Raw genomic sequence first — 24,778 nt, 5'->3', positions numbered from 1 at the left:
AATTGGCTAAGGGACAGAAAGCAGAAGTTTCATCTGCAGTGGTGTCCCCAGGGGTAGGTGTTGGGATCATTGTTCTTTTTGATATATATCAATGACCTGGACTTGGGAATAAAGGGCATAATTTCAAAGTTTGCAGAAGACGCGAAACTTAGAAATGTAGTAAACAATGAGGAAGATAGTAATAGACTTCAGGAGGATGTAGACAGATTGGTGAAATGGGCAGACATGGCAGATGGAATTTAACGCCGAGAAGTGTGAAGTGATTCACTTTGGCAAGAAGAATGAGAGGCAATATAAATGAAAGGGTACAATTTTAAATGGGGTGCAGGAACAGAGAAACCTGGGGGTGTATGTACACAAGTCTTTGAAGTTGAAAGGGCAGGTGTGGATGGCAAGACTGGCACAAAAAATACTGTCAAGTCGGATAAAAGGTTTACCCAGTTTGTGACATGTGAAATTGTTTATTGATGCAAAGCAGAAATTTTGTAGTCTAATTCAGCTGGAATGTCACAAAGTGGACATCGCAAGAAATCTAAGAGGTAGCTTGCTGTAGTGTACAACCCCATGAAGCAACGTTTAAAAAGTTCACAATGTCCGTTGGACTCCTTGGGAATGTTTATACTTAGTACCCAGCTCACTACAGTGGCCACTAATGTATAAATGCTGAAATATAGTGAACTTTAGACAAGAGACAAGTTAAACAAATTTTAGACATCCTACTGATAACATTTTCAAAAACGGTGTGTAAATACACTTGTAAACTCACCTTTCTCCCTGCCAAAAGATCAAACAATACAAATAGCAGATCCCCGGGAGAGAGACCTGTTTTGGGACATGCCTTTGTGGGTTTTTCATTGAAGCAGTTTAGATGAGCTCTCCGTGATAGACTGTTTCATCAAAAAAAAAACCAGTTAAGTGTAGGCCAACTTGCTGATAATCACAGGTTAGTTATCGAGGGTCTAATGAAGTGCATCTGTCAAAAAATATTAAATGATTGCAAGTTCTGCTTTCCCTTTCCCATCCACAGGTAAATGACCTAATTTTGTTCTGTTAACTATTTGGTGTTTTCTTTTTCCTTCCTATTACAGGTTTACAGTGTTGATTGGAGCCAGGCACGAGGAGAACATCTGGTAGTATCTGGTTCGTGGGATCAAACAATAAAAGTAGTAAGTTTATTCTGTTTTTAAAAAAGACAAATAATGGAGAACATCATTTTTTTTTGCAATTTTTATACGGCACAGAAACAAGTCATTTGGCCCCACCAGTCCATGCCGCCGTTTATGCTCCATGCTTCCTCCAGTCTTTCCTCATCTAACTCTTATCAGCATAACCCTCTATTCCCTTCTCCCTCATATGCTTATCTAACCGCCCCTTAAATGCATCTATACTATTCGCTTCAACCACTCCCTGTGGTAGCGAGTTCCACTTTCTCCCCACTCTAGGTGAAGAAGTTTCTTCTGAATTACCTAGTGGATTTCTTGGTGACTATCTTATATTGATGGCTTCCAGTTATACTCTTCCTCACAAGTGGAAACACTCTCTGTGTCTACTCTATCAAAACCTTTCATAATTTTAAAGACCTCTATTAGGTCACCACTCAGCCTTCTCTTTTCAAGAGAAAAGAGACCCAGCCTGTTCATCCTTTCCTGATAGGTATACCCTCGCATGTCTGGTATCATCCTTGTAGATTTTCTCTGCACCCTCGCCAGTGCCTCTATATCCTTTTTGTAATATGGCGGCCATAATTGTATGCAGTACTCCAAGTGTGGTCTAACCAAGGTTCGATACAAGTTCAGCATAACTACTTTTCAATTCTATCCCTCTAGAAATAAACTCTAATGCTTGGTTTGCTTTTTTTATGGCCTTGTTAACCTGTGTCGCTACTTTTAGTGATTTGTTCAAGGATCCCTTTGCTCCTCTACCCCAGCCAGACTTGCACCCTCCAAGTAATAATTGACCTCCCTATTCTTCCTACCAAAATGTAATACCTCACATTTATCGGTGTTGAAATTCATTTGCCAATTATATGCCCATTCTGCAAGTTTATTAATGTCTTCCTGTAATTTGTTGCAGTCCTCCTCAGTATTGACTACCCCCACCCCCCAATTTGGTGTCATCTGCAAATTTAGAAATTGTGCTTTTGATTCCAAAGTCTAAATCGTTAATATAAATTGTGAAGAACAGTGGTACCAGCACTGATCCTTGTGGAACACCACCTCCTACCTTCTGCCATCCTGATTAGCTACCCTTTACCCCTACTCTCTGCTTTCTGTCTTGAAGCCAGCTAGTTATCCATTCTGCTACTTGTCCCCTGACTCTGTATTCTCTGACTTTATTGATTAGTCTAATATGTGGTGCCTTATCAAAGGCCCTTTGAAAATCTAGATAAATTACATCTACTATATTACCCTTGTCTACTCTCTCTCTTACCTCTTCAAAAAATTCAATGAGGTTGGTCAAGCAAGACTTTCCCTGTATTGCTGCTGTCCTTGCTCCATACCTAGTTAGGAATGGAAGACAGATTTGTTAGAATATGAACAACATCATCCTACAGCAGTAACCGGAGATAGATTCACTAGGATGCTATCTAGTATGAGAAATTACAAATATGAAGAAAAAGTTGGAAAAATTGGGGCTATTTTAGAACAGAGGAGATTAAGGGGTGGATTACATAGACTATACAGCACAGAAACAGTCCATTCGGCCCAACCAGTCCATGATGGCTTTAATGCTCCACTCGGGCATAAGTTGATAAAGATGTTTAAAATTATGAAGGCGTGAGACAGCGCAGATAGAAACAGACTGTTTCAGTAGTTGAGGGGCCGAGAATCAACGGACATGGGTACAAGATTAAATGTAAGAGATTTAGGACAGAGAGCAGAAGAAACCATTTTACGCACAGGGTTGTAAGGCTGTGGAATGCACAACTTTACTGATTTAAACACAGACCATGCAAACATTTAAAAACAGGTTAGAAGTAAAGAGAAAGGGATATAGGAACAGGGAGGACACATGGCATTAGGGCTACAGCTGGTGTGAAGGTTAAATACCAACATGGACTGGTTGGGCCAAACCACCTGTTTCTGTGCTGTACCTTCTTTGTAATTCTATAATCCAAGTTCTCTTATTTTTCAAAAAAAAAATCTAAATTATGCCGCCATTGCTTTTTTCCTGCCATAAATTGGGCCAGCGCAGCATATACAGCCTGAAGCAAGGGTACGATGCGCATTCATCTCCAAACCTGATTTTTGGTACGAAAACCATGGGAAATTATTTCTGAAATGTGGGAGGAAATCATTTTTTAACCAATTCACCACCCAAAACAAATCTCTGAATTTATTGGTGGAAATTGGAGCAGGATTAGGCCATTTGGCCCCTCGAGCCTACTCCGCCATTCAATACGATCATGGCTGATCATCCAAATTCAGTACCCTGTCCCTGCTTTCTCCCCATATCCCTTGATCCCCTTAGCCTTAAGAAATATATCTAACTCCTTCTTGAATATATTTAATGAATTGGCCTCAACTGCCTTCTGTGGTAGAGAATTCCACAGGTTCACCATTCGCTGGGTGAAGAAATTCCTCCTCATCTCAGTCCTAAATGGCTTACCCCTTATCCTTAGACTGTGACCCCTGGTTCTGGACTCGCCCGCCATCGGGAACAGCCTTCCTGCATCAAGTCTGTCTAGTCCTGTTAGAATTATATAAGTTTCAATGAGATCCCCTCTCATTCTTCTAAACTCTAACGAATATAAGCCTAATCGACCCAATCTCTCTCCATACGTCATTCCTGCCATCCCAGGTATCAGTCTGGTGAATCTTCGCTGCACTCCCTCCATGGCAAGAACGTCCTTCCTCAGATAAGGCGACCAAAACTGCACACAATACTCAAGGTGTGGTCTCACCAAGGCCCTGTACAACTGCAGCAAGACATCCTTGTTCCTGTACTCGAATCCTCTCGCTACGAAGGCCAACATATCATTTGCTTTCTTAACTGCCTGCTGCACCTGCATGCTTACCTTCAGCGACTGGTGCACAAGGACACCCAGGTCTCGTTGCACTTCCCCTTTTCCCAATCTATTGCCGTTCAGATAATAATCTGCCTTCCTGTTTTTGCCACCAAAGTGGATAACCTCGCATTTATCCACATTTTACTGCATCTGCCGTGCATCTGCCCAATCACCCAACCTGTCCAAATCATACTGGAGTTTCTCTGCATCCTCCTCACAGCACACACGCCCACCCAGCTTTGTGTCATCTGCAAACTTGGAGATATTACATCTAGTTCCCTCGTCAAAATCATTCATATATATTGTGAATAACTGGGGTCCTAGCACCGATCCCTGCGGTACCACACTAGTCACTGCCTGCCACTCGGAAAGGCAGTGGAAAGATTTTTGTGCAGTATCCATTTAGAGCAATTGTTTTTTCCTGTAAAGGAATGGAAATTCTGCAGGAAATGAATGTATCTATTTGATTAGTTGAGCATTTTTTCATGCTTAAAAACATATGTTTTTTCTACTTCTTAAAGGCTCATTTTCATTTTCATAGACATGTTTTTATTCTGACAAACTTTTTGGTTTCTTGCCAGAATAAAAGCAAACTATAAAATCTTTACAGCACCGAACTCTTTGTTTGGCAAGGATTCCAATATCTGCTTTATATTGCCAATAATGGAGCCTTTTAAAGAAGCCGTATGCCTGATTTTCTGAACTTTTGAGAATTGAGCAGAAGAATGAAGTTGCTCTGGTACAGCTGATCCCTTCTCCTTGGTGACCAGCTGGAGTCATCAATGCAATAGTCCGACAGCCACATTTGGCAATGTGCCATGCTGTCTGGGGGAAAAGAGAAGGGTTAAAGGTGAATGGAAATGCAGAGCTGCCATTAGCTCAGCCTTGTCTGCATTTAAGAAGCCCTCTCAGCAAGGGTGATATTCTATTTGAAATTAACTTTGTTTCAAAAAACTTACCGACGACAACATATTTACAGAGTGCCAGTGAACAGACTGTTAGCTAGCATTTAATATGGTAGAGAATTTTAAATGTGGCGCACTTGGGTACCCATTCTCATAATTCCATTGAACAAGAGGGAAGGGGGTCGAACACGGAAGCATGCAACTAATATACCAGTTTTCAGGCGAGTTGAAATTAAGGCAATAAGGAAACTTGAGAAGATAAATGGAGGATATTCAAATGGACAAGATGGAGCAATGTTTTAAAAAAAAAAAGAACATTTTTGAAGTGATTGTAGAGGAGTCACATTGCAAAAAAACACAATGAGAAGATGGAGTAAAGGGGAAACAAAAATGAAAAACAAATGCAGTGGATCTTTGATAAATCACAGTATTGACAAGCAGTAGGGGAGGGGCTAGTGCACTGCACGGAGTGCCTTGTGCATTGAGTGGTGCTGGAGTTTTGCTAAGTGGGAGAGTTCGGATAAGTGGGAGGTGAGGGTGTGTTTTTTGCTCTGTTTTGTTCCCCACTCCCAGGCTTGGACAACACTGCGGAGGCGGAGCAGCGAGACGAGTCAACCAAACAGGCCCCACAGACAGTATTCAAGGAGGAGGTTGGTGATCAGCTGGTTGGTTGGTTTTCTTCCTTCTCTTCTCTTTTATACCTTTAAGTTGGTAAGTCCTTTGAATAGTGGTGTGACATTATCATCTATATCCGGGCAGGGTCTTCATAACTAATAATAAGACATTTAATTAATTATATAGAATGGAGCAGGTGATGTGTTACTGTTGCAAGATGTGGGAGCCGGTGGTCCCCATTGAGGCTCACGGTGATTACATCTGCGACAAGTGTTTGCTGCTAGAGGAACTCAAGTTCCATGTTATGGAGCTTGAGACCGAGCTTCAGACACTGCGACACATCAGGGAGGGGGAGAAGTTCCTGGACTCTATGTTTCAGGAGATGGTCACACCTATGAAGTTAATTACTGCAGATGTAGTCCATGGTCAGGGACAGGACGGTGTGACTACAAGTGAGGAAGGTACAGGGATCCAGGATGTAGTGTTGAAGGAGACGCAGCCCTTGTTCTTGTCCAGCAGGTTCGAGGTTCTTGCTCCCTGTGAGGGCGGGAGCGGGGACTGCAGGGAGGATGAGCAACCTGGCCACAGCACCGTGGTACAGGGGGCCATTCAAGTGGAGGGAGTAAGAAGAAATGTTGTAGTGGTAGGGGATAGTATCATTAGGGGGATAGATAGGGTTCTCTGCAGTCAAGAGCGGGAGTCCCGAAGGCTGTGTTGCCAGGGTTAAGGACATCTCTTCTGGGCTGGAAAGAAAGTGGGAGGGGGAGGATCCAGTTGTCGTGGTCCATGTTGGTACAAACGACATAGCTAGGACAAGGAAGACAGTTCTGTTAAAGGAGTATGAGCAGCTAGGGGTCAAATTAAAAAACAGAACCTCAAGGGTAATAATCTCTGGGTTATTACCTGAGCCACGAGCGAATATGGCTAGGATAAATAAAATTAAAGAGTTAAATGCGTGGCTCAAAGACTGGTGTGGGAGAAATGGGTTTTGCTTCTTGGGACACTGGCACCAATACTGGGACAGGAGGGAGCTGTTCCGTTGGGACGGACTCCACTTGGCCAGTGCTGGGACTAGAGTCCTGGCGAATCATATAACTAGGGCTGTAGAGAGGGCTTTAAACTAATTAGTGGGGGGGAGGTTTCTAGAGAACAAATAATAGAAATGACAACAGAGAAGGTCATAGACTTAGGTAGCAGTGGGGGAATTAAAAAACAGAATGTGTCAGGAAGGGACAGAAGGTATGGAGAAAAAAGTAAAGTACTAAAAAGGGAAAAAACAGGAACTAAGTGTTACAAAACATATTTGAAAGTTCTTTATCTGAATGCACGTAGCATTCGTAACAAAATGAATGAGTTAACGGCACAAATAACGACATATGGGTATGATCTTGTGGCCATTACAGAAACATGGCTGCAAGGTGACCATGACTGGGAATTAAACATACCAGGTTATTTAACAATCAGGAAGGACAGGCAGGAAGGGAGAGGAGGTGGGGTGGCTATGTTAATAAAGGAAGGAATCACTATAATACAGAGAAATGATATTGGGTCAAAGGAGCAGGATAGTGAAACAGTTTGGGTGGAGATAAGGAATAATAAGGGGAAAAAAACACTAGTGGGCGTAGTCTATAGGCCTCCGAACAGTTGCAACTCTGTTGGACGGAGTATTAATCAGGAAATAGTTGAGGCTTGTAATAAGGGAACAGCTATAATTATGGGGGATTTTAATTATCATATTAACTGGACAAATCAAATTGGGCAGAGCAGCCTTGAGGATGAGTTCATTGAGTGTATTAGGGATGGGTTTCTTGAGCAGTATGTAACTGAACCGACCAGGGGGCAAGCAACCTTAGATTTGGTCCTGTGTAATGAGACAGGATTAATTAAAAATGTCCTAGTAAAGGATCCCCTTGGAATGAGTGACCATAACATGGTTGAGTTCCATATTCAAGTAAAGGGTGAGAAGGTTGGATCTCAAACAAGCGTGCTGAGCTTGAATAAAGGAGACTATGAAGGTATGAGAGCGGAATTGATTAGAGTGGACTGGGAAAATAGATTAAAGGGTAAGACGGTACATGATCAGTGGTGTACATTTAAGGAGTTATTTTACAACTTCCAAAAAAAATATATTCCACTGAGGAAAAAAGGGTGTAAGAGAAAAGATAGCCATCCGTGGCTAAGTAAAGTAATTAAGGATAGTATCCGACTAAAAACAAGGGCATATAAGGTAGCCAAATCTAGTGGGAGGATGGAAGATTGGGAAGTCTTTAAAAGACAGCAAAAAATAACTAAAAGATTGATTAAGAAAGGGAAGGTAGATTATGAAAGTAAATTAGCAAAAAATATAAAAACAGACAGTAAAAGTTTCTATAGTTATATAAAAAGAAAAAGGGTGGCTAAAGTAAATGTTGGTCCCTTAGAGGATGAGACTGGGAAATTAATGGTGGGAAACATGGAGATGGCAAAAACACTGAACAGTTATTTTGTATCAGTCTTTACACTAGAGGACACTAAGAATATCCCAACACTGGACAAACAGGGGGCTCTGGGGGGGAGGAACTAAATACGATTAAAATCACTAAGGAAGTGGTACTTGGTAAAATAATGGGACTCAAGGCGGATAAATCCCCTGGACCTGATGGCTTGCATCCTAGGGTCTTGAGGGAAGTAGCGGTAGGGATTGTGGATGCATTGGTAATAATTTTCCAAAACTCACTGGACTCAGCAAAGGTCCCGGCAGATTGGAAAACTGCTAATGTAACACCCTTATTTAAAAAGGGTAGTAGGCAGAAGGCTGGAAACTATAGACCTGTTAGCCTAACATCTGTGGTTAGTAAAATGTTAGAGTCCATTATTAAGGAGACAGTAACGGGACATTTGGATAAACATAATTTAATAGGACAAACTCAGCATGGTTTCATGAAGGGGAAGTCATGTTTGACAAATTTGCTGGAGTTTTTTGAGGAAGTAACATATAAGGTGGATAAAGGGGAACCAGTGGACGTAGTGTATTTAGACTTCCAAAAGGCATTTGACAAGGTGCCACACAAAAGATTATTGCTCAAGATAAAAAATCACAGGATTGGGGGTAATATTCTGGCGTGGGTGGAGGATTGGCTCTCTAACAGAAAGCAGAGAGTTGGGCTAAATGGTTCGTTCTCAGATTGGCAACCAGTAACTAGTGGTGTTCCGCAGGGGTCAGTGCTGGGTCCCCAACTCTTCACAATCTATATTAACGATTTGGAGGAGGGGACCGAGTGTAACATATCAAAGTTTGCAGATGATACAAAGATGGGAGGGAAAGTAGTGAGTGAGGAGGACATAAAAAACCTGCAAAGGGACATAGACAGGCTAAGTAAGTGGGCAGAGATTTGGCAGATGGAATACAATACTGGAAAGTGTGAGGTTATGCACTTTGGCAGGAAAAATCATAGAGCAAGTTATTATCTTAATGGCAAGAAACTGGAAAGTACTGTAGTACAAAGGGATCTGGGGGTCCTGGTGCACGAAACTCAAAAAGTTAGTATGCAGGTGCAGCAAGTGATCAAGAAGGCCAATGGAATGTTGGCTTTTATTGCTAGGGGGATGGAATATAAAAACGGAGGTATTGCTGCAGTTGTAAAAGGTATTGGTGAGACCGCACCTGGAATACTGCATACAGTTTTGGTGTCCATACTTAAGAAAAGACATACTTGCTCTCGAGTCAGTACAAAGAAGGTTCACTCGGTTAATCCCGGGGATGAGGGGGTGGTCATATGAGGAGAGGTTGAGTAGATTGGGACTCTACTCATTGGAGTTCAGAAGAATGAGAGGCGATCTTATTGAAACATATAAGATTGTGAAGGGGCTTGATCGGGTGGATGCGGTGAGGATGTTCCCAATGATGGGTGAAACTAGAACTAGGGGGCATAATCTTAAAATAAGGGGCTGCTCTTTCAAAACTGAGATGAGGAGAAACTTCTTCACTCAGAGGGTGGTAGGTTTGTGGAATTTGCTGCCCCAGAAAGCTGTGGAAGCTACATCATTAAATAAATTTAAAACAGAAATAGATAGTTTCCTAGAAGTAAAGGGAATTAAGGGTTACGGGGAGCGGGCAGGAAATTGGACATGAGTCTAGGTTCGGAATGGTCATGGCCCTGTGGGTAGTGGAGTGGGCCCAGGGGCCGTGTAGCCTGGTTCTGCTCCTACTGTGTTCTAATTCTGTGTTAGATTTCAGGAGATGGTTTTATTCCTGTTCCTGGCTGGGGTGGAGATCGCCTTTACAGAAGGTAAGTACTGTAGAAAATATAGGGACAGAGTGATCTCCTGGAAGAATTTCGATCGCCTAGATGGGTCGGAGAGGAATTTTCCAGATTTTTCTCTCCCAAATTGGCCATTGGGTCTTTTATCTGGTTTTTCGCCTCTCCTGGGAGATCACATGGGTTCGGGTGGATGCAGAGTGATAGAAGATTTGAGGTTAGGATCAGATCAGCCATGATCTTATTGAATGGTGGAGCAGGCTCGAGGGGCCGATTGGCCTACTCCTGCTCCTATTTCTTATGTTCTTATGTAGGGTCATTTTGCAGATGAGAAACCTGATATGGCAGGAAAGGCAACTTTATGACGAACCTTTTGAATTTTTTCCCCACAACATTCTTAACTATAAACTGCATCACTATCATTCCCAAGCAAGTAGCTTCAGTGGCTTGGAGGCATCTGGATTTATTCAAAAATAGTGGTCATAAATTAAATAGTCATAAAGAGAGTTGAGTACTTGGAAAGACATAAAACATCAACCCCAGATGGAATATATTGGAGTACATAGAAAGAAATTAATTCATTACTTAATGTGCGTGAAGTGCTTTGAGACATTTCTGAGCAATAAGGCTCTTATCACAGTTTTGTGCTCGATATTTTCTCAGACTCACCATCACTGATCACTCTCATAAGTTGATCTCGTGGCCCTGTGATCCGGACCCTATTCCTGTCCAATATCCAAGATAAGGATAGTGAGATCCAGGGCTCTTAATGGTGAACCTGTACTCTATACATGGCCTACTGGAATATGCCATGTGAATTCCCCATGATTTCTGACAGGAAATTGCATAAATACTTGTACCAAATCGAGACTGGCTTTGGACCAATAAGTGGTTTTATTTACATGAGGTAGCACAAACAATAAACAGTATAACTGTGGTAAACCACTGTTATTGTTGTTCACCGTTGTTGTTGTTGTTGCACACTGTTGTATCTATGCATGCCTCAGCTGGCTCCACCCACATGCCCAGGTATAAAGGTGACTGCTCTGCAGCCCCCTGCCTTCTTGGAAACCAGTCAACCACGAGAGGCATGCTCTGTTCTTTGTTAATAAAAGCCTTTTTGTTACTCTCCTAACTCTCCGTCTTTTATGAGTAATTGATAGCGCATCAATTTTATTAACAAAAACAAAATGTCGGCACCAAACACTGAGCAGCAGGCGCTGCAGCAAAGGACGGCACCAAACGCTGAGCAGCAGGCGCTGCTGCATGCCCTCAGACCAACATGCCTGGACCTAGACCCTCAAGAGGCGGGTTCGTCTACCAAGTTCGCACAATGGCTGTGTTGCTTCGAAGTTTACCTGGAAGCCTCAGCCGTGACACTAGATGGAAACAAACTAAAAATCCTGGCCTCCAAGGTGGGCCACCAAGTCTACACGCTCATCCAGGACGCGACTACCTACGCGGCGGCTATCGATCTGCTAAAAGGACAATACACACGCCCGGTAAATACGGTTTATGCCAGACACCACCTGAGATCCCGCAAACAGCAGTCCGGGGAATCGGTGGAGGCATTCCTACGGGCACTACAGATACTCGGCCGAGCCTGCGATTGTAAAGAGGTATCGGCCGCGACACACACGGAGGGACTCATCCAAGATGCTTTCGTTGCGGGCCTCAAGTCCGACTACTCCCGGCAGAGACTGCTGGAGAAGGGCGAAATCGACCTGAAGAAGGCAGTGTCCCTCGCGCTCTCGCTAGACGCGGCCCACTGGAATATGGACGCATTCTCCCCTAACCGCTCCGCACCGTGGACGCCGCAACCTTGGGTCATGGGACCGCCACCCCCGGCACCAACTGCTGCAGCGATGTCCAAGGGCCCGAAATGTTACTTTTGTGGCCAGGCAAAACACCCCAGAGCACGCTGCCCGGCGAAAAACGCTACCTGCTCTGGCTGCGGGAAGAAAGGACACTACGTCAGCGCCTGCAAAGGTAAAACCGCTAACGCCAGCAGCGTCGCATGTGAACCATGGGGGCAGCCATCTTGTTCGCCATCTTGGACACCTCCAGCCGCGTGGGGATCGGGATCATGGGCGCAGCCATTTTGTCCGCCATCTTGGACGCCTCCAACTCCAATCGCGGGTGACCCGGACTCAACCACCGCCTCGTCTGATGACCACAGCGACTCGCTCGACCATACGCTGGCCTCCGTGACGCTGGACCAATCTCTCCCTCACCAACTGTCCAGGTCCATGATGAACATTACGGTAAACGGCCGCACCACTACCTGCCTTTTCGACAGCGGGAGCACGGAGAGCTTTATCCACCCCGACACGGTGCGCAGTTACTCTCTCCCGGTCCTGCCAACGCGCCATCGGATCTCTATGGCTTCCAAATCCCATTCAGCAGACGTCGGTGGCTACTGTGTAGTGACCCTTTCAGTAAGGGGCACAGAATACAAAAATTTTAAACTTCTTGTCCTGCCCCATCTCTGCGCTGCCGTTCTACTGGGGTTGGATTTTCAGTGCCACCTTAAAAGTGTCACATTAGCGTACGGCGGACCCCTCCCCCCACTCACAGTCCGCAGCCAGCAGCTTTTAAATCGCCCGCCGCGCACCATTTGCAGCCTCTCCACGCTTAAAGTCTCCCCCCCCGCCCCCCCCCCCCCCCGTTCGCTAACCTCACCCGCGACTGTAAGCCCATCGCTACCAAAAGCAGGCGGTACAGTGCCGGGGATAGGATCTTCATTAAATCCGAAGTAGCAAGACTCCTGAAGGAAGGGATTATTGAGGGTAGCACTAGCCCATGGCGAGCACAAGTGGTGGTAGTGAAGACTGGCGAAAAACAGCGCCTAGTTATTGACTACAGCCAGACGATCAATCGCTACACCCAGTTAGATGCATACCCACTCCCCCGCATATCTGACATGGTCAATCAGATAGCACAATACCGGGTGTTCTCGACGATTGATCTGAAGTCGGCATACCACCAGCTCCCCATTAGGGCTGAGGACCGCCAGTACACAGCTTTTGAAGCTGACGGTCGTCTCTACCACTTCCTCCGAGTCCCCTTCGGCGTCACCAACGGGGTTTCGGTCTTCCAAAGGGAGATGGACCGAATGGTTGACCAGAACGCGCTGCAGGCCACCTTCCCCTATCTAGACAACGTCACCATCTGCGGCCACGACCAGCAGGACCATGACGTTAACCTAGAGAAATTCCTCCGTACGGCCCAGCGGCTGAATCTAACATACAACAAGGACAAATGTATGTTTCGCACCACGCGCCTCGCCATTCTTGGCTGCGTAGTGGAGAACGGAGTCATCGGCCCCGACCCTGACAGAATGCGCCCCCTTATGGAGCTCCCCCTCCCCCACTGCCAAAAAGCACTGAAGAGATGCCTAGGGTTTTTCTCTTACTATGCTCAGTGGGTGCCCAACTATGCGGACAAAGCCAGACCCCTCATCAAGTTCACCTCCTTCCTCCTGACAGCAGAGGCATGTGCAGCCTTCACTCTCATAAAAAGAGATATTGCGAAGGCCACAATGCACGCAGTGGATGAGTCCATCCCTTTCCAAGTGGAGAGCGACGCATCCGACTTCGCCCTAGCTGCAACCCTTAACCAGGCGAGGAGACCCGTGGCCTTTTTCTCAAGGACCCTCCAGGGCCCCGAGATTCGACACTCCTCTGTCGAAAAGGAGGCCCAGGCCATTGTGGAAGCGGTGCGACATTGGAGGCATTACCTGGCCGGAAAACGATTTACCTTGCTCACTGACCAGCGTTCAGTAGCTTTTATGTTTAACAATAAGCAGAGGGGCAAAATCAAGAACGACAAGATCTTGAGGTGGAGAATTGAACTCTCCACCTACAATTACGATATCTTGTACCGGCCCGGGAAACTCAATGAGCCCCCAGATGCCCTATCACGTGGTACATGCAGGTTGATAGACTGCAGACCCTCCACAATGACCTCTGCCACCCGGGGGTTGATGCGCTATCAATAACTCAAAAGACTGAGATTAATTAACAGGCTTTTATTAACAAGAGAATGAAGGTGTGCCTCGAGTGGTCGACCGGTCCAGAATACAGAGGGACTGTGGAGCAGTCACCTTTATACCTGGACTCGTGGGAGGAGTCAGCCGAGACATGTACGGGCATGTACACAGTGGAATACAAACAGTGGTTTACCACATTCACCCCTTGTTTAAAAATGAGTCCGGCGGGGTGAAGTGTATTAAACGTTAGTGTATTGGAGTCTCTCCGGAGGTCTTGTCTGCCGCTGTGATCGACGTGGCGACGGCAGGGGTAGTGAAGCTTCCGGCGTCGAGTCCCGCGTAGGCTGGGGCACTGGTGTGTAGTCCTCGTAGGTGTCGAGCGGGTCGCAGGGCCCAGGCCCGCCGTCTGCTGGGGCTGGATATCGGGTCGTGGGGGGGGGTGGTAGTGGGTAGTGGGTTACTGCGGCCCCCGAGGGTGCGAGGTCTCGTATGGAGACTGTGTCCTCCCGCCCGTCCGGGTACGCAATGTAAGCATACTGGGGGTTGGCGTGGAGGAGGTCGACCCTTTCGACCAGGGGGTCCGTTTTATGGGTCCTCACGTGTCTTCTCAGTAGGACCGGCCCTGGGGATGTCAGCCATGGCGGCAGCGATGTCCCCGATGTGGACTTCCTTGGGAAGACAAACATTTTCTCATGAGGGGTGGCGTTAGTGGCAGTGCAGAGCAGTGACCGAATAGAGTGGAGCGCATCGGGGAGCACATCCTGCCAGCGGGAGGTCGGAAGGCCCCGAGACTTTAAGGCTAGCAGGGCGGCCTTCCAAACTGTCGCATTCTCTCTTTCCACCTGTCCGTTCCCCCGGGGGTTGTAACTGGTGGTCCTGCTTGTGGCAATACCCCTAGCGAGCAGGTACTGACGGAGTTCGTCGCTCATAAACGATGAGCCCCGGTCGCTATGGATATGGCTGGGGAAACCGAACAGGGTGAGGAGGTCGTTCAGACATTTAATGACCGTGGCACTGGTCATGTCCGGGCAGGGGATGGCGAACGGGAAACGGGAGTACTCATCAATAATGTTGAGGAAGTACACATTGCGGTCGGAGGAGGGGAGAGGCCCTTTAAAATCAACGCTCAGGCGCTCGAAGGGGCGAGTGGCTTTTATCAGGTGAGCCCTGTCTGGTCTATAAAAGTGCGGTTTGCACTCAGCGCAGACTTGGCAGTTCCTGGTCATGGTCCTGACCTCAATGGAGTAAGGCAGATTGCGGGCCTTGATGAAGTGGAAGAACCTGGTGACCCCCGGGTGGCAGAGGTCATTGTGGAGGGCCCGCAGTCTATCGATCTGCGCGCTGGCGCAGGTGCCACGCGATAGAGCATCCAGGGGTTCATTGAGCTTCCTGGGCCGGTACAAGATCTCGTAATTGTAGGTGGAAAGTTCGATTCGCCACCTCAAGATCTTGTCGTTTTTGATTTTGCCCCTCTGCTTGTTGTTAAACATAAACGCAACTGAACGCTGGTCAGTGAGCAGGGTAAATCGTTTTCCGGCCAGGTAGTGCCTCCAGTGACGCACAGCCTCCACAATAGCCTGGGCCTCCTTCTCAACAGCGGAGTGTCTGGTCTCCGGGCCCTGGAGGGTTTGTGAAAAGAAGGCCACGGGTCTCCCCGCCTGATTAAGGGTAGCGGCCAGGGCAAAGTCAGACGCGTCGCTTTCCACCTGGAAGGGGATGGATTCGTCCACTGCGTGCATGGTGGCTTTGGCAATGTCTTCCTTGATACGGTGGAAGGCTAAGCGGGCCTCTGCCGTCACGGGAAAAGAGGTGGACTTGATCAGCGGATGGGCCTTGTCCGCATAGTAGGGGACCCACTGGGCGTAATAAGAGAAAAACCCTAGGCACCTCTTCAGGGCCTTGAGGCAGTGGGGCAGTGGGAGTTCCATAAGGGGACGCATCCGGTCGAGGTCGGGACCGATGACTCCGTGTTCCACAACACAGCCAAGGATGGCGAGGCGGGTTGTGCGGAATATGCACTTCTCCTTGTTATACGTCAGGTTGAGGAGTTTGGCGGTGCAGAGGAATTTTTCGAGGTTTGCGTCATGGTCCTGCAAGTCATGGCCGCAGATGGTCACATTGTCCAGATATGGGAAGGTGGCCTGCAACGCATTTTGATCGACCACCCGGTCCATCTCCCTTTGGAAGACGGAGACCCCGTTGGTGACGCCAAAGGGAACCCTAAGGAAGTGATGGAGGCGGCCGTTTGCCTCAAAGGCAGTATACTGGCGGTCCTCAAGGTGGATAGGGAGCTGGTGGTATGCTGATTTCAGCTCAATGGTCGCGAAGACGTGGTACTGCGCGATCTGGTTGACCATATCAGCTATACGGGGGAGTGGGTAAGCGTCCAGCAGGGTGTAGCGATTTATTGTCTGGCTGTAGTCGATGACCAGGCGCTGCTTCTCGCCGGTCTTAACGACCACAACCTGGGCTCGCCAGGGGCTGGTGGTGCCCTCAATAATCCCCTCCTTCAGGAGCCGCTCCACTTCGGTTTTAATGAAAACCCTGTCCCCGGCACTGTATCGCCTGCTCTTTGTGGCGATGGGCTTACAGTCGGGGGTGAGGTTAGCAAACAGTGGGGGGGGGGGGGGGGTGACTCTGAGTGTGGAGAGGTTGCACCTGGTGCGCGGCGGGCAATTTGGAAGCTGCTGGCTGCGGACTGTGAGTGGGGGGAGGGGTCCACTGTACGCCATCGTAACACTTTTAAGGTGGCACTGAAAATCTAACCCCTCGTTCACTGGGCGCGTGTACTGGTCCTTGAGGAGCTTGATAGCATCCGCGTACGAGGTCGCGTCCTAGATGACCGAGTACACTCGGTGGTTCACTTTGGAGGTCAGGACATCCAGTTTGTCCTCGTCCGATTTGACCGTTTCAGCGGAGGCGATCAGAAATTTTTCAAAACACCTAAGCCAGTGAGTAAACTTGGTGGATGAGTCCGCCTCCTGATGATCTAAGTCCAGGCATGCTGGTGTGAGGATCTTCTCCATTATAAAAATCTTGTTAATAAAATTGATGCGCTATCAATAACTCAAAAGACTGAGATTAAGCGAGTAATTAACAGGCTTTTATTAACAAGAGAATGAAGGTGTGCCTCGAGTGGTCGACCGGTCCAGAATACAGAGGGACTGTGGAGCAGTCACCTTTATACCTGGACTCGTGGGAGGAGTCAGCCAAGACATGTACAGGCATGTACACAGTGGAATACAAACAGTGGTTTACCACAGGGGTCACCAGGTTCTTCCATTTCATCAAATCCCGTAACCTGCCCTACTCCATCGAGGAGGTCAGGACCATGACAAGGAACTGCCAAATCTGTGCCGAGTGCAAACTGCATTTTTATAGGCCAGACAGAACAAGCCTGATCAAGGCCACTCGCCCCTTCGAGCGCCTGAGCGTCGATTTTAAAGGGCCCCTCCCCTCCTCTGACCGCAACGTGTACTTCCTCAACATAATTGATGAGTACTCCCGTTTCCCGTTTGCCATCCCTTGCCCAGACATGACCAGTACCACGGTCATTAAAGGTCTGAATGACCTTTTCGCCTTGTTCGGCTTCCCTAGCTATAGCCATAGCGACCGGGGCTCATCCTTTATGAGCGACGAACTCCGTCAGCACCTGCTCACGAGAGGTATTGCTACAAGCAGAACCACCAGCTACAACCCCCGGGGGAACGGCCAGGTGGAAAGAGAGAACGCGACGGTTTGGAAGGCCGTCCTCTTAAACTTAAAATCTAAGGGCCTTCCGACCTCTCGCTGGCAGGAGGTCCTCCCTGCGGTGCTCCACTCCATTCGGTCACTGCTTTGTACGGCCACCAATGCCACCCCCCATGAAAAAATGTTCACTTTCCCCAGGAAGTCCACATCGGGGACCTCGCTACCGACATGGCTGACGTCTCCAGGACCCATCCTACTGTGGAAGCACGTGAGGTCCCATAAAACGGACCCCCTGGTCGAGAGGGTGAGCCTCCTCCACGCCAACCCCCAGTATGCTTACGTGGCGTACCCGGACGGGCGGGAGGACACAGTCTCCATACGAGACCTCGCACCTTCGGGTGCCCCTGAAACACTACCATTGCCATCCACCACAACCCACAACCCAACCCCTGTAGACGGCATGCCGCAGCCCCAGGACCCGTCATTGACCACCCAACCACTCAATGAGACGCCAGATTCAACGTTGGATGCTGCACCATCACCGCCGCCACCGCGACGATCAGGACGGCATACAAGGCCACCTGATAGACTTACTTACACGAACCTTTAGTACACTTCACCCCGCCGGACTCAATTTTAAACAAGGGGTGAATGTGGTAAACCACTGTTATTGTTGTTCACCGTTGTTGTTGCACACTGTTGTATCTATGCATGCCTCAGCTGGCTCCACCCACATGCCCAGGTATAAAGGTGACTGCTCTGCAGCCCCCTGCCTTCTTGGAAACCAGTCAACCACGAGAGGCATGCTCTGTTCTTTGTTAATAAAAGCCTTTTTGTTACTCTCCTAACTCTCCGTCTTTTATGAGTAATTGATAGCGCATCAATAACACAATTAAATATATAATTCACTGCACTCCTGAACACAAACATTTGATTTCTCCCTGAACATAATTGCTAAATTAAATTCTGGCTATAGCAAGTAAACCTTATCTTCACCAACCTTTCCAAAGCTAGTACTCACATTTTAAAACTCAGTCAGCCCTCTGGCTGAAAGATTCATTCACTACCACTCCTTGAAGACTTGCTGTGGTTTGTCAATATAATTCTTTAAGAAGAATCTGTATCCCCAAAGCTGTTTGTCACAAAAGGCTTTCTCCAATCAATGACCCTACGCTCTCCTCGAAAAGACCTCAAAACAACTGTCAAATTCAGTGCACCAAATGGAGGCCCATCATTTGAACTGTGACCAGGTGGCTTGTGCATACCCCCACAGATAACCTGACTGATTGTATTTATTTGATGTGTGAACTCTACATTTATCTTGGGTATGGCTTTATCTGTAGAGTAGTTGACCAGTACGTTTGTTTCTCATAGTGGGATCCGATGGTAAAAGACTCGATTTCTACGTTCCGGGGCCATGAAAGTGTCATTTACAGCACGATCTGGTCACCACATATCCCTGGTTGCTTTGCCTCAGCCTCAGGTACATTTTTTTTTCATTACAAGTTGATTTTCTTAGAATACTGACTAATTGTGCAATACAAAACTTGTAAAGTGATTCTTGATCCCATCACTTCACCAAGCCACTTTGAATTTTTTGGAAGTTTTTCAGTAAACTATATTTATCCTTTGATATATCATTATAATTTACACATTATTATTTCCCTGTAATGTGCAGTAAACTTTGTATATTATTGCATTATGATGGCACTGCAGTATGAACTACAAGGTATAGTAATGAAGAGCTACTGTTCATTTGGAGTGGAATTCTTGACTCTTACAGATTTTATTTAAAGTGGAATGTAATTCCTAAATCTGGTTGCATTTAAAGTTTGTGACTCCTCTTGGGGTTTTGATGAAGAGAAACTGCTGGAGCTTCATTTGCGCTTATTATATCCTCTAAACTCTTTGGCCTAGAAATTCGGTTGTTAGCGCCTAAAGAGACCGAGAATTGGGGCGTTACCTAATGTTGGGGCGGGCGCAATGAAGATAGCGACAACTCCCATATTGACTATACATTTAACGCCTGCGCGAAGTGTTTGCGCGCGCCCGCGAGCGCAACCAGGTCATGACGTCATTTCATTGTGCAATGCCTTTTAGGGGCGCCTGAGCAGATATTGGGTGGCGCCCGGAGCCTTTACGCCTAGCGCTATTAGTGACAGTTCGAAGGAGCGTTAGCAGGCTCTTCTCGGAGTCGGGGGGCGCTATTTAAAGGGGACAGCTCTAGTACAGAAGCTTCAGCCACTTGGCCTGTTCATTGCGATCGTTGGTGGAGAGAGTTGGTGAGCTACTGTGGAGCAGAGTTTTTGGAATTTAGCATTAGAGTACTTGGGACCCTCAAACCTGTCCGGAGCAGTTGGAGCACTAGACCTAACAGCCTTTTGACCAACTGGCATCGGAATGGGAGATGCTTTGGAGGGCGACGGCCTCATGGCCGAACACTATAAAGGGGCAGAGAGACGGCGGGAGAGAGGGCCGGGATTGGCCAGAAGGAGGAGGGGCAATGGAGGTCGGCCAATCCGAGGGTATGCTGCGAGGGTCTTTAGGCAGCAGGTGTCATACCTTGACATGTCGGAGGAGCAGTGTGTGCGAAGGCTCCGATTCGGGATGGACATTGTTACTGAGCTGTGCCACCTGCTTGCTGAGGATCTGCAGCCGCGTCTACGGTGCATGACCTCTGTCGGTGGCCGCTAAACTGACTGTTGCCCTCAATTTTTATGGCAACGGATCCTTTCAGTGAGCCATTGGGGACATCGCGAATATCTCTCAGGTTGCAGTCCACTGCTGCATCCGGCAAGTTACAGCTGCCCTTTATAGGCGAAGGCGTCAATTCATCACCTTCCCTCTGACCCTGGAGAAGCAGGAGGAGGAGGAAGAAGATGGAAGGGCTCCTGAAAGTGGAAGGGCCATCCGTCACAGGTTCATGAGGACTCGTATCGAGGCCCCTCTGGTGGAATGATGAGTGTCTTAACTGCTGCGCACTTTGGATGTTTGAAAGCCTCTGAAGGCCAGCATCACTGTAATTAGTCACGTACACCATAGCACATTAAAACTTCTCTTTATTGTCACAAAAGTTTTTCATTACAGCAAAACAACGTCATGTCAACAGAAACCAGAACTAACAAAATAACAGTTAACTCTTCGGCAAAGCCGCAAAACTAAACAAACTATTTCCAACAATTCCAACAGGTGAGGGTCTCCTTGATTTTGGCCAAAGAAACGTCTCAGCACCTCCCTCTACTGCTGGCCCCTTGATGGAGAATGACTTCTCTTTCGCGCTCGGCCCCTTCCCTCCCTGCTGCTCCTGCGTAATTGAACCCCAGTGGCGGGGTGAAGGCTGCTGACTGTCTGGAAGCGCAGAAGCCCCTGAGGGACGGCCTGGCCGACTTCTGGGCTTGGAGGGTGCGGACGCAGGATGCTTGATCTGAGCATGGCTGGAAGCAGTGTGCCCTGCAGGTGGTGGCAGCTGCACTGCAGATGTGCCAGCGCTGGCATGTGGAATGGTCACCTGCCGAGAGAGGACACCTGCACCATTGTCAGATGACACACTGGCTCTCTGAGGGGACCGGCTCGGCTCATCTGCCACAATCGCATGCTCCACTGATTCCTGGCCTTGTATGGGACTGGAAGGGCCCGGGGTGATTCTAGCTGATGCAGATAGGGTGGCTGCAGTGAGAGTTCGCGTTGCCTCAATCTGGGTGTGGACGAGGCCGGCAAGTGACTGCATGGCAGCAGTGAGGACCTGTGAGCCAGGTGCCAGTGCTTCGGAGAAGCCCTGGACAGTTCTTTCCATTGCTTCGGACAAGGCCGGTGCCAACCGCTCCACTGCCTCGGACAAGCCCTGGAAAGACCTTTCCAGGGATTGTCCGAAGCCCTGAACAGTCCTTTCCATAGCGGCCTCGACGCCCTGGACAGTCCTCTCCATTGTTGGCCCAAAGCCCTCGACAGACCTCTCCATTGTTGCCCCGAAGCCCTGGAGAGTCCTCTCCATTGTTGCCCCGAAGTCCAACACACTCTTTGCCAGTGTATCTATTGACTGAGGCATCCTCCCCACTGCAGCCATCAGCTCAGTGTGCCTGAGCTGGGCCTGGGTGTTCATTTCAGCCAGGCGACGCACCTCCTCTGCACTCTGTGCAGCAGTCATCACTACCTGCCTTGCCCTCCGGGGAGACGGTGGCCGAACTTGCCTACCCCCCTTGCGTTGCTGCATGCCGCTTGTTCCGGCAACTGCCTGATCCTCACAGCCCCTCCCCTCCAGGGAACTACTATCCCCAGTCTGTACATGTGTATGCTCCCCTGAGATTGGAACGGATGGTCCGGCTTCCTCCTGATCCTTGCCTCCGGAGGCACTGGCACTGGCAGCTTCAGGGCGTTGAGCCCCAGTTGGTGATGCATCATCTGAAAGCAGGGAGGTGGAAGAGTGGCTTTAGCAAAAGGACAGGTTGACGGAAAGGCATGGCAGATTGCGGCACACTGAGGAAGCATGCTGGCGGGGGGACCAAGTGGAAGGAGACAGCTGCAAAAGGTGAGAGCCTTACCCTCGCTGTCAAGAATGGGGTCGGCAGCTGCAGTGGTAACAGGACCAGACAGACGTCCTCCAAGAATCTGGTGCACTCTCTCCTCGAGATCCGTGAGAGTGACCACTTGTGGAGGTCCGCCACCGGTTCAGCGCTGCTCCTTTCGCACCGTCGCCAGCTTGGACTGCAGGAGAAAGAAGGGGAAGTTCTATAACATGATGCCTTGAGAGATCATCTCATGCCCTCCATGGTGCAAGAGCCCTTACATGATGCCTTGAGAGATCATCTCATGCCCCCCATGGTGCAAGAGCCCTTACATGATGCCTTGAGAGATCATCTCATGCCCCCCATGGTGCAAGGGCCCTTACATGTGGCCTTGAGTGAAATGTCCATGTGTGTGCCCAGAAAGGGCCATGGGTGCTTGCCGACAGATGGCCATTGGGGCATCATGGCAACAGGGTCCTCGAAGTTAGGTGCAGATGGAGGGAATCAGAAGTTTGCATAACCAACACTCACCCTAACGACCCGAGTGAGGTCGTTGAATTTCTTCCTGCACTGAACAGGGGTCCTGGTCGCTATGCTGTTGGAGTTGACCCTCTGAGAAACCTCCCTCCAAGATCGCCGGTAAGCCTTTTGATTTGGCCTCTTGCCATTGTCAGGATACAGAACATCTCGACGGTGCTCAACTGCAGACACCAACTGGTCCAGAGCCTCAGTGCTGAAGTGCTCTGCTCTCTGTCTCACCTTCTCCATTCTCACCAAGTTTCTTGCACCAGAGAAGGGCGAGCGCCGATTCTGAGGCCTACAGGGCGTTGAGTGTAGCAGCTCAGGCTGACTGACCCACCCCTTTAAGAGCCGGCCGGCGCCTGGAAGTCTCGTGGTTTCCGGTAATTGAGATCACCTGCGCTGCGCCCGTCCATGCCGATATTGGGTAGCGCCTGAACTTTTGCGCCTTAGGAGCCCCGTGCAACGTCTGAGTTCGTGCCTCAATCCCCTTTGGGGGCGATGCAACCCAATATCTCGCCAGGCAGCGATAAGTTTCGTCTGGCTATAAACTTTGCGCAGCGCCAGTTCTAACGCCTCAAGCGGGGCTATACCCAATTTCTAGGCCTTTGTATGTTGTATTGCACTCTTTTTTTAATTGAATTTTTACGAGTTTCTATTCACGTATGTCTTAGGAAACCATTGCATATTTTGATAACACTATGCTTTTGGGAGGACGCATGGGAAGACTACATTGTTACGTTTGCCCTTTCGTTGGAAGCATTCACACGAGCTTTCCTTGTGCCCACCCCACAGATTGAAGACTGATGATGAGTGGATGATTAAGCTGTGTCTTTCTTTGTCATTTTGATGTTAGATTTTTTGCAAGTTCCCTCCACTTTTCAGAGCATCGTAATTTTTCTGTTAGATTGCGTTTTGCATATTTATAGACAAACTACCTTGAACAACAGTTTCAGAATAGCAAACTTTTATTCACAGTGTGATGAACTCTGAATTTCCATGTCCTGTTGGAGGACACCGGCATTTTCCATTAACAGAACTATTATACACATAGTTGGAGTGAAGCCTGTTTCATTCTCTGGCAGAATCTTTAAAAAATGTTCCTATTACTACTTACTGCCTGTATTAACATGTAAAATTCCAAGTTAATGCTTTCCAGATTGTTATGGAGATTGTCTGTAGACTAACTTACTGTGTTTGCCTGGTCAGTGGAGCAGCTGTCAAATACAAAAAGATCTGGATAGAAAAAAGAATATATTAATTTTCAACCATGTTAGATGGCTCCTCACCAGTCCTCGCTGTCTCTTAGCTTCCTCTGTTTCTCCTGCATTGTTTTCTCATCTGACATCTTTATTTCTCTTCCTCCTTGGCATCTTTTTCTTCATTCCTGTTTCTGTGCCTTGCCCACTGTTGTATCCGTGTGTTAATGGAGATACGGAATGCAGGAGTTGGTTTAACAGGTGTTTACTGAACAAAGTCTGGAGGTGAACTAAAAGATACAAGACGCTATACAGGCTTATATACCCGAGTGGTCACTACCGGTATTACAGTACACAGGGGCTCTTAAAGGTACGTACACTACAATTCCTCCCCTTTTAGATAATTAGTACATAACATTTTAAGTAATCATTAATTAACATGTTTACAAGAACAATAATCTACACATTTGCTGCAGTTAATCAATTATAAGTCAGTCTCTCTGGAGGCTTCCTGACTCGGTCTGGATAACGCCTCGGAGGTAGATACTATGGGTATCTCTGCTTCATCATTAGGCGTATAGAGTTGTGGTGTAGGTTGTCCCTTTTCGGATGACTCTATGATCTGGTCAGCATGGCACCTTATTATGCTTTCTCCAATGTCCACGGTATACATCAGCGGTCCTAGTCGTGTGCAAATAGTTCCAGGCTGCCATTTCTTGGTATGGTAGTCCCGGGCCAAAACTTGTTGACCTATATGGAAGGTTCTAGTTGGCCTTTCATTCATGCCTTGAAATTGCTGGTTCTCTACGTCCCTTCTGATGTTTGGCTTGATCAAATCCAGCCGGCATCTTAGTCTTCTATTGAAAAACATCATGGCGGGAGTTTGGTTTGTAACCACATGTGTTGCATTCCTGTACGCAAACAAGAAGTTATCTACCTTATGCTGTAGATTTATGTCTTCATTACCCATGGCCTTTATGGCCTTCTTGAAGGTCTGGACAAACCTTTCAGCTAATCCATTGGTGGCGGGATGGTATGGGGCGGACGTGTAGTGCTTAGCCCCATTGTTTTTTAAGAACTTACTGAATTCTTCGGACACAAATTGCGGTC

General features: G+C 47.8%; 1 protein-coding gene across 1 annotated transcript in view; it reads left to right on the top strand.

Moving 5' to 3' along the window:
• pex7 (peroxisomal biogenesis factor 7) overlaps positions 1-24,778 on the top strand; it is a 130,973-nt gene that overhangs the window by 11,083 nt on the left and 95,112 nt on the right. Inside the window, exons 4-5 of the mRNA XM_085997513.1 lie at positions 1,089-1,166; positions 18,823-18,931. Of these exons, the coding sequence (XP_085853639.1) occupies positions 1,089-1,166; positions 18,823-18,931 (187 nt within the window). The remainder of the gene's footprint in view (positions 1-1,088; positions 1,167-18,822; positions 18,932-24,778) is intronic.

This window comes from Somniosus microcephalus, chromosome 9 (genome assembly GCF_052327205.1).
Source record: "Somniosus microcephalus isolate GS21.2 chromosome 9, FLI_Smic_1.0, whole genome shotgun sequence".
NCBI classification, from domain to species: domain Eukaryota; kingdom Metazoa; phylum Chordata; class Chondrichthyes; order Squaliformes; family Somniosidae; genus Somniosus; species Somniosus microcephalus.
This window is presented reverse-complemented; position numbering and strand designations above follow the sequence as displayed.